Here is a 16,885-nt window from a genome sequence, read left to right as displayed (position 1 = left end):
TTGTGTGAATAATTCCAAAAACACAAGTTACTTTTTTTGCAGCTATATCAGTTTTTTCCTGCCTTTCTCTGTGAGTTTGTGTGTATTCCCACACGTGTTTGTGAAAAGATTTCATGGAATCAGCCATCAGTGACCGTTTCTTGTCGAATCACAGAGCTGAGAAATTAGAATCACTGTTGAGTTGTGTTTTCTCATCAAAGGTATTTACCACATTCACTTACTGCGATCCCACTTTTAAGTCTGCTAAAGAATGCTGTAAAGAGGAGAAGGCAATCCCAGAATGTACAGATACTGTAGATAATAGTTGATTACAAGCTTGGGTCACTGTGATTTTTTAAAAATGTGTTTGAAAAAAAGTATAGTGTGCTCACCAAGGCTGAACTGGAGTAAAAAACTGTAATATTGTGAAATATTACTACATTTTAAAATATCTCTTACTTTTATGGAAATTGAGATGCGTGATGCTTTGATTCTTCGGATTCTTTGATTAATAGATTTATTCAGAACTCGTAAGCAATGTTTTGCTACATTTTAAATGTACTCGAACTTTTGATCAATTTAATGTGTCCTTGCTGAATAAAAGTATTAATTTCTTTCAAGTGACCTCATCTTAGTGACCCAAAACTTTTGAACAATAGTGCACTTTCACTTCACATAAGTGCTGCGTTTTTAAGACGACGGGTCTAGTCGAAATAATTTAAACTTTTACACGCAGCGCCGCTCAATGACAGTTCCAAAACAGTGGACCAATCAGAAGACTCTGGAGGCGGGGCAAGTATTGTAAGTACTTTTGTTTACAGTAGCAAGTTGGCATGACAACTGTTTAATTTGATAGCGTCGGAGGATGGGGCAAACACAAACAAATTTCCAACCTGTCGTTCTCTGAGCAGCGACACAGTTTTGTTTAAAGGTTTTACTATTGCATCACCTCTCAAAAGCGTGTCTTGAGACACTCGCATTCTGCGCTGAGCTTTTTTAAAAGCGTTTTGAGACACAAAGACGCATTATGCGTGACGGCTCCTAAGACAGCTGGTTTTGTGAGCTTGTGTGCGCCAGTGTTGGTATGTGTGTGTTTGCTGACCCACTATAACAGTTATATGTACACAATGGCGAATGGAATGGCATTTGTCAGTGCAGTGCTTTTTTGGTTCTCTCCGGGGAGCAACAGGGTCCGCAGTCGATGACCTCTATTATACTTAGACAAATACACACGGCACAAGCCACAGTCCCTTTAGAGGGAATAGGATCTCGAGTGAATATCACACGTACACAGGCATGGTAAATATATCTGGGAACACTTACAAATACTGACAGAACAAACACACACACAAGATCTAGCGCACACACAAAGCACAAGCTGAATACAGGTGGTCAAATAAAACTGACAAAAAGAGTATGCTTGAATTTTCCAGGGAAATGACCAGGAATGGAAAACCAGGAGTAGAAGAACACGTTGTGCACACATATGAGAGCAACACACCTGTCTAACAAACAAAAGCTAATGCTATTGCTGCAGCCAATTTCTCAAGTTTTGCGATGCAGAAAAACAGAAGTAGCCCCTCTGGTGCCATCAGCATCTGTTGAAAGGAAATCCTTTCTGACACTAGTCAAATACATTCAGGCCTCAAATAAAACTTCAATTTTACCACCCACTAACAGGAATCTGAGCCAGCCCATGTGTCTTAAGCGTTTAGCATAACCATCCTTATTGCTAAACTGCTGTAAGCCTTATATGTCAATGAAAAATAGATGCAATGCTAGTTTGGATCAAATCTGCTCGGGCTCTTTGACCTTCAACATCTGGTCAGGAATGATAGCATTAATATTACAATCTATTTCTGGTTTGATTCAGTCAAATAACTCCACACTGACGATGTTTAAATGCACAAACATTCTGAATACATATTCCGATTGTGTGCGATTTTAAACAGCAACGATTTTTCACAGCATTTTGCTTACATCAACATATTGCTTTTTCAGATGCAGATGGCTAAATTACACATTCCGTGTAGATACGTGACTAAGGGGCTGTGAAGCATTTTTTTGAGGGAGAAAAGAGATTATTTTTAGAAATGCACACAAATCTATATACAGGCGGGTAAAGAGACGCATGACCTGCATTTTGCGCTCCTCTGTGCTATTGTCGGAGGGAATCAGTTTATTAAATTACTGTAAGAATTATTCAAATGAATTTTCAGTAAGCACTTTTTTATATTCCCAGAATAGAATAGAATGTGAATTAATTCAGAATATGATTAAATACAGGAATAGTCTAACATGTAAACACCCTTTTTTTCAGATTAAAGCTTGAACCAAAACACGGACCTTAATCAGAAAATGATATGCATGCAAACACTGAATGCACACTATGCAAACTGTGTGTGAAACTGGCTCACATCTGTGATTATATACTGTAGGCTACTAAGAGAAATGCAGATTTTTAATCACACTAAAATTAGCGATGTCAAATCTATAATACAATGTTATAATCTCTTTCTTTAGAGGCATGTCTGCATACTAGAAATGCTGTAACCTGTGTCCTGTCATCACTAATACACACTTTGCCCAGGAAATGACTGTCAATATGGAGGGATTGGTTTGTGCCAGCGTGTGTCACAAGAGCTGCCCGAATCCTCAACTACCACCCATTTAAGGGTATCCAGTTAGAAACAATGTTTTAGAAAAGAGAAACATGAAGAGGAGAGGGTCAAATGAGAAACAGTCATCCAAACGCTGAGGATTACTGGCATTGTCTAAATCGAATTCTTTAGTGGAATAGGTCGGAAACGCAAGGGACGGAAACTAAATAGAAAAACAGAACAGCACCTTTCTTTCCTTTAACTCTCGTTTGGAGTGGAGCAGCTCCTGGAATGTGTTTACCATCCGAGGTTCTGATTATACACAACATTAGCCCTCCCAAATAACACAACAAATCAAACGCAGCCAGTGGGAAAGGGCATTTCAATTGCATTCCTATTCAATAATGAAAGACTAATGGCTATTGCGGTTAAATGAGTGCTTTCAAGCCGCTCTCTCGCTCCCTGTAGGCAGGAAGGTAATGAAGGGAGGGTGTCGTCTCCGACACGGAAGACTGCTGTAGGACACACCGGCTGATGGTAAGGGAGGCATCAGATGTGTCTCTTTGCGGATTTATTCGGAGAATCATTATACGATAGAACAATAGATAGACAGACAGACGGATGGATGGATGTAATGAGACAACAACACAGACATATAGACAGATGGATGGATGGATGGATGGATGGATGGAATGATACACAGACAGATAGATAGACAGACAGACAGACAGACAGACAGACAGACAGACAGACAGACAGACAGACAGACAGACAGACAGACAGACAGACAGACAGACAGACAGACAGACAGATAGATAGATAGATAGATAGATAGATAGATAGATAGATAGATAGATAGATAGATAGATAGATAGATAGATAGATAGATCAAATGAATGACCAAACAAGGATGGATGGATGGATGGATGGATGGATGGATGGATGGATGGATGGATGGATGAACAGACAGAATGATCTAATGAATGACCATAGAAACAAACAAACAAATGGAAAATAAAAACATAAAAATATAATGGATGGAACGATACAATGACAGACAGACAGACAGACAGACATATAGACAGATAGACAGATAGATAGATAGATAGATAGATAGATAGATAGATAGATAGATAGATAGATAGATAGATAGATAGATAGATAGATAGATAGATAGATAGATAGATAGATAGATAGATAGATAGATAGAATGAACAAACAGATGAACGGAAAATTTAAATATAAAGATACCACTATAGAAAAGGCTAAAAGTGATCGCAGTCTGAGTTGTCAATGGCATCAAGCTTCTCTGAGAACAGCACAACAGGAGCAGCTGTGGAGCGGGGTGGAGAACACACTGTCCCAGCGCAGCATCTCAGCACCAAATTATCTCATCAAGGGGAAACTAGAGTCAGGGGAGCGTGGAGAGAGAAAGAATGCGACTTCTGCTGGACAAGCTTTACCAATCTACAGCTCAATTTACAACAAAATCTGTTCATTTTCTTCTTGCCCAACACGAGAAAAGAAAAATAATAATTTGCAAATGTTGGTCAGGCTTCACTGGCTGCGCACACAGACACACAAGATGAAACATTCTGAGTGAGTTAAAGGCTTCTTGAGTTGCTATAACTGTTTTCAGCTCTCGTGCATTCATTAAAACCACCGTACTGCATCACAGACATCTATCCAAACGTTACAAAACAGCAATATGGAAAAGAAGTGTTTCGTGGGTCAGATTATAAATGCCTGGGGCAAATTACATGACACTATTACTGTCCACAAAAAAGCAATAAGTGGAATTTCATTTAAGAGAAATGGTTTGTTTACATATTGTATTGATCATGGCAGCAGTAATTCACTTAATGATGATCAAATGATGTAGAAGAGCATTTTAATTGGGCATACATCCAGATGCACGTTGCCTGGACTGCATTGATGGAGTGATGCAGTAAAGTAGTATGCTAGATTGTGGAAGTCTTTCACAACCTACTGTAGCACTGAAACGCCCTGCAAAATAGGGAATTGACCGTTCGCAAAGACCCGCCCCCTTTAGTTACTGTTGCTATGTCCGACAAGCTACGCCGCTCTCACACCACACCATGTTCTCACGCAGTGAAAAATACATCGTGGAGCAGAGAGGACACTAACACACCGACATACCAGGTTACTTTTGGGTTACTTTTGATATAAAACAAAGTCTCAAATATCAAATTTGAGAATTTTGTCAAGAAGTTTAAACATAAAAATACCGTTTTGTTTTTGTGGCTCTTTAATGTGTCGTGAACCGATCATTTATTCCTTCTAGTTAATTTATAGCAAATAAACATGAATGAACATAAGAAGGAATGTTGTTTTAACCGCGGAAAGACGTCAGTACATTCCTTTTTTCAAGTTCAAATCCTCAAACGTTAACCTACTAATATATATAACTCTCCTGACTGCTTTGTCTGACAAAATGGCGGATTCGGCGAATGGCGGATTATGATTGGTCACATCACCTGTCAATCAAACTCCCTGCGAAGGGTCACAGATTTTTATGCAGTGTCTGCTGTTACCGGATTTATTTCCTGACCTGACTTTAGTAAATAAAAACAATCAGCTTCATCAAATCATTTTTAGTAAATTGAGTCTCCATATTAGTAAGGGTTAATGCCCGACGAGGTGTCCATTGTCAGGTTTTAATGGACGACGGCGAGGTGTGAACCGGCCGACGCGCAGCGGAGGACGGTTGCCTCTGCCGAAGTCCATTAAAACCTGACAATGGACACCTCGAAGGGCATTAACCCGCTTATACCATGGTCACTTGCCAAATAACACATTTTTAAAACATTAGTTTATATTTTAATTAGTTTTACAATCGAAATCTAAAGTTACAAGTTACAAACAATAACTTGGTTTCCTTGGTTACGCCTGACGGTTTATTTAGGTGTCCTCTATCACTTTTTAACGGACACCCTGCAGCCAATCAGAATCGAGTATTCACCCAGACCATGGTATAAACATTATTTAATGTACGGTTTCGTAAGAAGTGCATGTTCAAAAACAACGTAATTATTACTAACCACATTTACAGTCAGTCATACAGGTTTGGGACAACATGAGTGCGAGAAAATTGCGAGTAAATAATGACAAAATGATAATTTGAAGTGATTCAATCATTTTGAAGATGTTTAATACTTAAGGTTAGAAGTTTGAAACAATCCATAACCAAAATATACTATATACAGTAGTGTTGCAATGCATGTGCTGTAATAATATAACAGTCTTAAATAAAATATATTTCACCCTCCCCTGATTTAATATGTGGACACATTGAATGCAAATACTGCCATGTTGTCTTTTAAAACAAGAATGCTATTCTATAATTCATACTTTTCGTGTAACATAAACTTAACATAATTTGGCAAAATGTCAACAAGCACTGTTAACACAAATTAGCACTGTAGGCGACTGAAAAGCAAAGTGCTGGAAAATGTCATTTTATCATCCACAGCAGCGCTCCTGTGTGCTAGAATGTGAAAGTGGCTGAAGGGAGGCAGGGTGGCGAGTGAAAATGGAGAAACGCGTCTCTCTCTCTCAGGCATTGATTATCCTGCTCTTTTCTGGGCTGTGTGATTGCATGATTAGAGGGAAAAGAGACACAGAGTGGATGAGAGGTGAGGGAGAAAGCTTTGTGCTTCTGAAAACTCTCCATTTCATGACCCTTGGGCCACACAGTAGTTTTCAGCAGAGCGAGGGCCACCAAAATGAGTACAATCTGACGAAAATAAAGAGCGAGAGATTAGAATTCACCAATCTAGAGCAGACGGAGTCAGAAGCGCCAGGACGCTCTCAGACAGACTAGCAGTCCTCCATGGGCGTCTCGGTCAATGTTACGCTTATTTCCATTTTTCACAGAGTCTTTGAAACTGCAACGGAGGTGCCAATGGCCTGATTAAAATTCAATTAAATGATTTTCCTGGAATAAATGTTATCAGCTCCACTCATTTGCACGAGGTAACCTTGGCTCAGAGCTAGAAACAGACGTTCATATGCGAGCGAGGAATATAAGAGTGCAGGAAGGGGCAAAGGAAGCCAGAGAGAACATTACAGAAAATGGAAATACTTGGGCACATCATTCAGTGTCTTTGCAATGCCAGATTGAAATAGTGGCAAGATATAATCCAAGAAAATTAGAAGAACGTTCTGGTAGGACGTAATTTCGAACAAAATCAGGCCAAATTGATCGTTTTGGGAGTTTGAAACAGCTTGCCAAAGCGAACTTTCCGGAAAAGTTCACTCCGGCTGGTAAACACCTTTGAACTCCCATTGGTCCATGGTGATTACGTAATAGGTAGGTGTGGCTCTGAGGCTCCGCCTTCTTTGACATGGAAATCTTCTTCAGTTCATTTCCTCTATTGAGTCCATCGAGGTCAGACGTCCACGAGTGAAACACACGAACACACTCGAGAGCCGCTTTATAGTAGAAATCTAAATGTAATTCTAATTGAAAGCAATATTAAAACTGTTTTTTTTTTTCATGTATAATACGGCAATCTATTTTATTAAGTGCTATATTAATAAACATGAGGTGACTTTACTTGACTGGAGAGCCGAATTGCAGAGCTTGTGCAAACATCTACATCACTATGAACGGATGCTTTCTTAAAGGAACACTCCACTTTTTTTGGAAATAGCCGATCTCCGGGTCTGGCGGTAGCACTTTTAGCATAGCTCATTGAATCTGATTAGACCGTTAGCATCTCTCTTTAAAAAAATTACCAAAGAGTTTCAATATTTTTTCTATTTAAAACTTGACTCTTCTGTAGTTACATCGTGTACTAAGACCGACAGAAAATGAAAAGAGCTGTGCAGCCGTACCAGCAGGCGCAATGATATTACGCAGCGCCTGAAAATAGTCCTCAGCACGGTAACTTCCAACGTGACCGGCACTGAGTTTGTAATATCATTGCTGGTACGGCTGCACAGCTCTTTGATTATTACGCAGGAATGAGAGTATAGTTCCTAGTCATATTGGCCTAGAAAATTGCAACTTTTCATTTTCTGTCGGTCTTAGTACTCGATGTAACTACAGAAGAGTCAAGTTTTAAATAGGAAAAATATCTAAACTCTTTGGTAATTTTTTGAGTGAGATGCTAACGGTCTAATCAGATTCAATTATCTATGCTAAGCTATGCTAAAAGTGCTACCGCCAGACCCGGAGATCGGCTGAATGGATTCGAAAACGGTAAAACTCAACTGTTTAACTCTAGGGGAGTTGGAAAATGTGTTCCTTTAACTGCTGTTTTCTCACTACTGTCATTTTTGTTGTTTGTTTATCTTGTTTTTGAGAGGAAATTGTGGAGCACATAGCTACATGTTCATCTAAACATCACTTTCATTAACAGTATCACTGCAAAGGTATTTCAAACTTCTTTTTACCCCTAAACGAAGAACGAAAAACTTTGTTGTGAGTATATCGGGGGGCCTTTAGATAGATAGATAGATAGATAGATAGATAGATAGATATGATGATAGACAGACAGACAGACAGATAGATAGACAGATAGACAGATAGATAGATAGATAGATAGATAGATAGATAGATAGATAGATAGATAGATAGATAGATAGATAGATAGATAGATAGATAGATAGATAGATAGATAGATAGATAGATAGACAGATAGATAGATAGATAGATAGATAGATAGATAGATAGATAGATAGATAGATAGATAGATAGATAGATAGATAGATAGATAGATAGATAGATAGAAACAAAAACAGGACTGCAGAAAGATGTTCAGGCTTTGTCTCCTCAGAACTCATAGAGGTTTCTGAGAGAACTCATGCTAGCAAGTCAATAAATCCGGATACTATATGACAACAAACAAACACATCCACCAGCTCACACACACATTCAGAAACACACCTGGAGGCGATATAGCAGTGTGCGTATCTCCACACTAGATGAACAGCTACAAAGATTCCTCAAAAACAATCATGTACAATCAAACTGCTTGCGGAAAGGAAAAATATAAAGACGGAATTGGAAGAAGGACCCCAACAGATTGAGAAACTCACATTCGACTGCTGGGAGGGATTTTGCGTCCGTCTCTGAACCAGGTAACCTGTGGTTGAGGGAAACAGTGAATGCGAGGCGCCGGTATAACGGCTCCTTCTCCTTGAGATACGGCTTGGGCTCGTTCCCCATCCTCAAAACTTCCCATATCTGCAGACAAAAACAAAACAAAAGAGTTAGCAAATGTGTTAAACTTATATTGTGCATATGTTAGCATTTAGCACTTAACGTCTGTGTACATACTGACTCATGACACCACTACAAATACAAACAGGACTTTAATTTCTGGTGCAAGTGCCTACATCAGTGGATACAAACAGTTGCAGTGTTATTAACGTTTGTCGTTCTGCCAGAGACACACTGCAGAATTTTCCAGGGTTTTCTAGAGTCTTTCACCATCTGCTTCAGCTGGCCAGCGTTTGACAAGCGTGCTCTGACACGGCGCCAGACATCGTCGCGGATGCCGCCGGATTGGGGATGATATGTGCCAGCTAGCTATCGGCCATGACAGTGACCAGAACTGACTCATCCGAACGGACATTCACCATGCGTTAAATCAGCAGTCATTCTTTTTTACACCCCTATCTGATTCAGCAGCATAAACGTCCTTGTTGCTTTAACACGGACACAGGTAGATAACTAAAACTTCCTGAGAATAAATAGGTTTATTACTTCTGGACGATCATCAGTAAAATTGTAACAATATTGCACACGGCAATGACAATCAGTGGAAAAGAAAGTTTTCTCTCAACTTGTGTGTTTTAAAAGGGTAGTACTCCCAAAAAATTTTTTTCTCATCATTCACTCACCCTAAAAAAAAAAAAAATTGTGTTTTGAGCAAATAAAAAACGTTCAAAAGTCTAGGATCTGTACAATTATTGTTCAATAAAGTCTCTTATGCTCAATGAAGCTGCATTTATTTTATCAAAAACACAGTAAAAACATCATTACAGTCTTCAGTGTCACATGATCTTTCAGAAATCATTCTAATATGCTGATTTGGCGCTCAAGAAAAATGTATTATTATTATCGTTAATGTTAAAAAAATGTTTGTGCTGATTCGTTGATGAATAGAACAGCATTTATGAGATATAGAAATATTTTGTAACAGTATAAAGGTCTTATGCACTTTCACTCTCAACTGTTTTAAAAGGTTAGTACACCCACCCAGAAATGAACATTTTCTCATCGGTTACTCACGGCATCACTCTCGTCATTTCAACCCTGTAATATCGGAGGTCTAAGGCAGAACGTGAGAGCTTGAAAGAAAGTAATATGGGGTCGGAATGACATGAGGGTGAATAAATGACAAAACTTTCACTTTTGGGTGAACGATTCCTTTTGCTAGCAAAGAAAGTCAGAAACGGACTATATTTCGAGCTACACGGTGTGGAAGAGATTTAAAAATCAAAGGCAGCGTCTTTAATATCAAGAGCATTATTCATCAAAAAGCTAATTAAGGAAAACCACTCAAAAAATTATACAATATCCAGCATGGCAATGTCCTGCCTTTGATATCACAATGTCATTTCCTGTGTATTGACTCTTGTATTTGATTGCTCTCACTTCATCTTTCAAACGAAACGAAAGGTAATTGGATGTCAATTATTGCACAGGTGCTTGAAAGGGAAATGAGAAAAGCAAATAAGGTCTAAGTACTTCCATCTTGACCAGAAGTGGAGCACCTCCACATATCCTGAAATGAAAGGAGATAATAAGAAGCGATGGGCCGATACATCAGCCAGGCTGATTCATTCGACAACAGTCGGCCATTTTAAGATTTTGACATATTTGCAGATGTGTTAGTTTCAATATGAAGGTGCTTGTGTCAATAATAAAATAATTCAATTTTGAGTAAACAAAAAAATATGTTTTTGAATGAAGCTGCATTTATTTGATCAACAAATATAGTAAAAAGCACCCTTACTCCAGTCTTCAGTGTCACATGACCCTTCAGAAATCATTCTAATACTGATTTGGTGATCAAGAAAAATTTATTATTATTAATGTTGACAACATTTGTGCTGATTCGTTGATGAATAGAAAGTTAAAAAAAAAAAAAAAAATTTGAAAAATAACTTGTAACATTAGAAATGTCTTTACTGTCACTTAATTAAGGAGGCTTGTTTTTAACAGAAATGTTCATTTAAATAGAGTATTTGAGCTTTTTTTTATCTGTAATCATTATAATCATGCTCTATAATGAACATTAAAACACGTTATAATGTGTTTTAATAAAGCACAACTTTTCTTCAAGTATTTGACCCCAAGAGATATTTGTGATATTTAAAAACAAACACGTTGAAAGAATTGACAGTGAATCTTGTGAAAAATGTAGCTTGGATTGAACACGGATCAGCGAGCGAGGAGTTGAGCGATTACAGAGTTGCTTCACTCACATACTTTGAGAGAGAACTTCAATAATGACCGGCGAGAGGACAGTAGGCAGTGAAACTTGAATCTGCCTTGACACACCAGAGACTTGCCACTCGGTTCAAGCGCAGCAGCTGTTGCTCATGCTAAACAGATTATAAAACGGAGGAACGAATTAAAATCTGAGAGAGCGAAGCGATTGGTCCGCACAACCACATCAATCTAATGATGAAGTTAAAGTGGACCAGCTGTGGCATTGGATAGGAGCTTTTAATGAAACACAGGTACGTCACATCACCAACAGCTGCTGTTTCTGTGATGCACGCGCACGCACACACACGCACACACACACACACACACACACACACACACACACACACACACACACACACACACACACACACACACACACACACACACACACACACACACACACGTTGTGTTTTAATGTAGACAATGATTTTTATACTGTACAAACTGTATATTCTATCCCCTACCGCTAAGCCTTCCCCTAAACCAAACTTTCTGCAATATTACATTTGAAGAAAACATCACTAAATATGATTTATAAGATGTTTTCCTCATGGGGACCAAAAAAGTCCCCACATGGACAAGGATAATTTTGGATATTGCCATCTTTGTGTGGATATTTTGTCCCCATGTTGTAGGGTTTAACAGGCCACAGAAACACACACACACACAAGGGCACAATTTGACCGTGTGTTAAAATCACAAATCCAAAGTGGTGGAGAGTTACTTTGCTTACTCACATGCCACTTGTACTTCGGTTCTCCTCTGTAACAACGCTCCGACTCGGTTCCTCACAATACACCGATAGAAGCCAGCATGCGATCTGTCCAGAGACGGTATCAAATACCTGTGAGAGATAAAACATAGAGGGTTTACTCTCCAAAACCACAATAAAGCATAATGTAATGCCAAACTGTCAGAGTGCCTTTCATTAGTCATTCATAAGCTTTTTATGTATATTTTATATGTACAAATGGCTCTCATTCATTCTGACACCGCCGTCCTTCGCAAACCGAACATCTCTGTAATTTGTCAAAACAGTCAGGCTCGGCAGAGAGCGTTTCCTTTTCATTTCAACGTATGCTCCTTATCTTTTATGGAGGAACTCCTGAGAGAATATAAATACAGCTATAAAATATGTTTCCCTTATTCCCATCTCATTGTGGTGACCTTGAAGTCCTCTTTTTCAGTGCAGAATGTAAATGTCCTCACATTACCATCTTCCCCTCAGTAGGTGGCGCTCTAACATACACAATGACTATGTGGAAGTAAAACAAGCTGCCCCGGGTTTTAGTGAGGCCTATGAGTGAGTAAATAGCACATGATTAGACCATGTCCCAATAGTTTTATGTTCCTCTCCACGAGTCCCTTGTTACTTTCATTATAGCCAATATGGCAGAGAAAACCAACTGAGACCACAGAACTGTTAATTACTTGCTTCTGTTGTTCATTTGTAAAAGACTGAATCCCACAGCGAATGAATTAACAGCCATGAGATGAAACAAAGTTCCTCATATTTGACTGATAAAGATCAGAGCAATGAATATCTGCCATTTTAAAGTATAAAAAATCATATCTCTTCAGAAGACTTGCAGTATAGCGCACAAGTCATATGGACTTATATGACACTTTTATGGTGCTTTTTGAGCCTGGCAGTAAAAAATACACATCCAATTTTGTTATATTTTCTTGGTCGTTGCAACATTCCCAAAATATTCATATTTACATTTGGTCAAGAATTCTAAATGGGTTTAATTATGTTTCATCCTTCAGTGCTTCGCTTTCAAAAAGGATTAATATGAAATTATTTGATGCTGTACAGATAAGTTTTATACGTTGACCTGTTATATGCTTTAATTGCTTTGATAATGAAACAGAACTATTAAAAAATAAGTCAATTACTAAACAATTATTTTGCAAGCAACATACTGTACACTACCGTTAAATAGTTTAGGCACAGTGTGTTTTATTTTTTAAAGAAATTAACATTCATTTAGTAAGGGGACATTGCATTGATAAAAAATGAGAATAATGTCATTTTAAAATATAATTTTATAAGTATATGTCATAATAAAATTACATTATGCAAAGTATTTATGTTTCAAATAAATACTGTTCCTATTAATTATCCATTTATCAAATAATCCTGAAACATGTATCATAGTTTCCACAAAAATATTAAGCAGCACAAAAGTTTTAAATTTGTATAATAATAATAAATATAGCTGCAAGCTGCAATTATCGGGGTTCAGGCACTTTAAGGCCTTTAAGCCAATGCGTAAAAAGGGTATGTTTTATATAGCAAGCATGTAACCACATAATACCACAAAGACCATAATACCATTTACCATAATAATCATAATCACAAAATAATAATGTTTCGTAAGCAGCAAATCAGCATTAGAATGATTTCTGAAGGATCATGTGACACTGAAGACTGGAGTAATGACGCACTGCCACCACAGAAATATATTACATTTTAAAATATGTGTGTGTGTGTGTGTGTATGTGTTTTAAAAAAATTAACCGACCCCAATCTTTTGCTAACTAAAATATTTTTATATAGTTATGCGAGTGGCTCAAAACGTTCTGCTGTGAAACAAGCAAAAATTGCCAACTTTAAATCTCACACTTCCAGCCGAGTAGCTGCAGTTGAGATGAGCAGATTCTTTTCTCTTCTGTATACACCAACTAAAACTGCATTACTTTAATTCACCTCTTATTGTGAAGTGGATGAAATCGGATCATCTTCCAGACATTTTAATTCAGACGGACCACATTTTCTTTCAGCCCGACTGACCTGATCTCAAATTAAAATGACCTGAAGGCCCATGGGCCACACATTACTGGACCGGAATGCTCTCCGACCTCCCGGATCAATGATGGAGGGAGATAGAAGAATGAAACTGCACAGAAATGAGCGGGGTAGAGGGAAGGAATGCGAGAGGGAGAGGGAGATGAGGAAAAACACTCTGCGCTTCGAGATGCTTTAAAAAGCCATTGACCTCAGATGGCAATCAATACAAACAATGGAGTAGAGACAGTAAAGAGATCTGTACAGACGCAGAGAATGAGACTGAGAGACAGAGGCAGAGAGAGAACATAATGCCAAAAATAACAAACAAGAAAGAGACAACAAAGAAATGAGGATGATAGAGAGATGGACACAGAAACACATGCAAACAGGAAGACAACAAGTGGACAGTGATTGACTAGCCAGACGCTGTTAGAAGGTCAGTTGTGTGGTTATTCAGTCAAGCCGTCAACATTATCTGTCACTCAAACTACAGCTGTCTGAAATAGCTTCTTATTTACAATGTAGTGTCATTTTGTCAGCTGCTTCAATTTTGAAGTAAACAATTTAATGTCCATTGAGAAACATTTTTCCCCCATAATACTCTCAGATTGAAGCAACACAACCAATGTACACCAGAGACAGGAGACAGACCAAATATAACAAAGAATCGGATCATTTGCAGAACAAAACAAGAACAAAAGTCCCGCCTTGACATCTTTAAAGAGCCAAACTGTTTTTTGATAAAATTCAACATAACGTAACGTAACGTAACGTAACATAATATAATATAATATAATATAATATAATATAATATAATATAATATCCCTAGAGTGAATACAAAAAATATAATTTTAACTATTTTGTAATATTATTATTATTATTAAATATTACTTATACTTTACACAAAATCAAACAAATACAATAATTGTTCAAATATCTTTACAAATATTTTTTTTTTAAATATTGTGACCCAAATATTTTGGGGCTTTACCATTATAAATATGATCAATACTAACAAACTGCTTCACTGATGATTTTTTTAATGAAACTATAATTTTTTTTAATTTTCATGACACTTTTTTCTTCACCCTTTTTTACAGAATGCCTTTCAAAACACAGCAAATTAATTTTAATTCAGAAGCTGAAAATATGGTAATCACACAAAAAATTAATATCCAAGTAACTTTCAAAATGAATGGTATTTTTTTTAAATAAATAAACTTTTGAATAAATCAATAGATCCCGACACAAAAATGGCCGTCGCATAATTGACTGACTATCAAAAACGAGCACCATCTAAACTCTCAGAGCAGACTACAGTCCACGAGAATAGAAGAGCTATTAGTGCCTATTATCTGCTACCACACTGACTCCAGACCTGTAGTTTAACCCACCGCGGCGCTAACCATGAGAGACAAGATTGTGTGGGTGTGGAGGAATACGGCAGGAGTTTCGAAAGTGAGAGCGGATAGAGTGATAGGGCTTGAATGACGGGTGTCTAGTTAGAATGCAAGAGTTGAAGAGAGCTGTTATTAACAGACTATAATGAAATATCAAATGATATTAGCGATGAGGTTAGCGGGTTGCAGATCCTGCCAGGCATGGTAAATTGCTTCTTGTGTGAAGTATATTAGCGCTAATGGACTAATTAGGAAGTTTGGGGGCCTGGTGGGGGGTGTAGCTTTTTAGTGTGATAGTGAGACAAAGCTTCATACATGCCCCGAAACATTTGGGCTGCCTTCACCCCTGCAGACTGCACACGCTACATGAGCGAAACTCTACTAGATAAAGAGAGAAGGCTGTGATCTCATTAACAGGGTCCTAGTCATTGCTCAAAAATATTATATATATATATATATATATATACAGGGTTTATACCGGTATAAACTGCCATATCACTAGCCAATTTGGCATGTTACTTATTATGTTTCCTCACTTTATGGGGAAGTTCATGTAAGCCAAATCGGTGCAGATATACCGGTAGAACATGCAACAAATGCAACAAATAATGGCGCGCTTGTTCATTTGCATTGAAGCAAGATTAAAAATCATTTGGTTAACAGAAAATACATTGTTATTCTCCAACATCCTTTTTTTTATTTATGTTCATTGTACTGTATTGATCTGCCCTAAAAAACATTTTTGGTGAAAAGGATGAGGATGAAAGAAGAAGGGAGGAGATGGCTGGATGACAGGATTTTTTAAAATAAGAAATTAATATATATAAGCTGTGACGTAGTTAATCTGGTTAATTTCTTTTCCTTTTTGGCTAGTAGAAGTTCTGAATGGCCGGTAACTTTTTTAGATATTTAGATATTTTTTTTATAAAAATTGTGTAGCCAAATAGCCAATTACACTACCGTTCAAAAGTTTGAATTTTTTATATGTAAATAAGTTTCTCATGCTCACCAAGGCTGCATTTATTTGATCAAATATATATTTTACAATTTAAAATAAGTTTGTTTCAAGATTCTTTGATGAGTTTAAGAAGTTTGAAGACCCAACTTTTGAAATAGAAATCTTTTGTAACATTATAAATATCTTTAACATCATTTTTGACCAATATAATAGAATAGAATAGAATAATTCATACTTAAAACCTCATAACTGTTAAGAACGGTGCAGAAATCAAAGATTAATTAGGCTGAATAAAAACCTAGAATGAGGATTTATTTTATCCAAACTTCATGATGTACTGAGTGTGCAATGACTAGTGGGTACATTTCCCTCTCCGCTCCCTGTAAGTTATATGATGATGACTTCTTGTTCCCTAAAACTTAGAATCTCACTTTAAATGGCCAAACACCCTGTAAAGTCCACTTGGGCACCATCACCCAATTGGACGCACCCGTATTCTGACAGATGGTGCTGTGGCTCTGAATTTAACCTTGCAGAGTTTCGTGAAGAATAAAGCGGCATATATTCAGGGTGACTTCCTCTCTATCTTCCTCTCGCCCGTTCCTTCTTTCTCTAATGAATATAATTAACCTTTAAAGAGCTGTGAGCTTGTGCAGCAGGTTGAGAGAGTCAGTAGGGGCCGG

General features: G+C 37.6%; 1 protein-coding gene across 4 annotated transcripts in view; it reads right to left on the bottom strand.

The window, feature by feature from the left end:
- The window catches only part of sdk2b (sidekick cell adhesion molecule 2b), a 288,773-nt gene that overhangs the window by 71,323 nt on the left and 200,565 nt on the right, over positions 1-16,885 (bottom strand). For all 4 annotated transcript variants that reach the window (XM_079595113.1, XM_079595111.1, XM_079595112.1 and 1 more), the window contains exons 3-4: positions 11,787-11,893; positions 8,646-8,793 (exon numbers count right to left, since the gene is read on the bottom strand). In XM_079595113.1, the coding sequence (XP_079451239.1) occupies positions 8,646-8,793; positions 11,787-11,893 (255 nt within the window). The remainder of the gene's footprint in view (positions 1-8,645; positions 8,794-11,786; positions 11,894-16,885) is intronic.

The sequence above is a fragment of the Phoxinus phoxinus genome, assembly GCF_949152265.1.
Source record: "Phoxinus phoxinus genome assembly, chromosome: 21".
Lineage (NCBI taxonomy): Eukaryota > Metazoa > Chordata > Actinopteri > Cypriniformes > Leuciscidae > Phoxinus > Phoxinus phoxinus.
The sequence above is the reverse complement of the archived record's forward strand: the minus strand, read 5'-3'. Positions and strand labels throughout refer to the sequence as shown.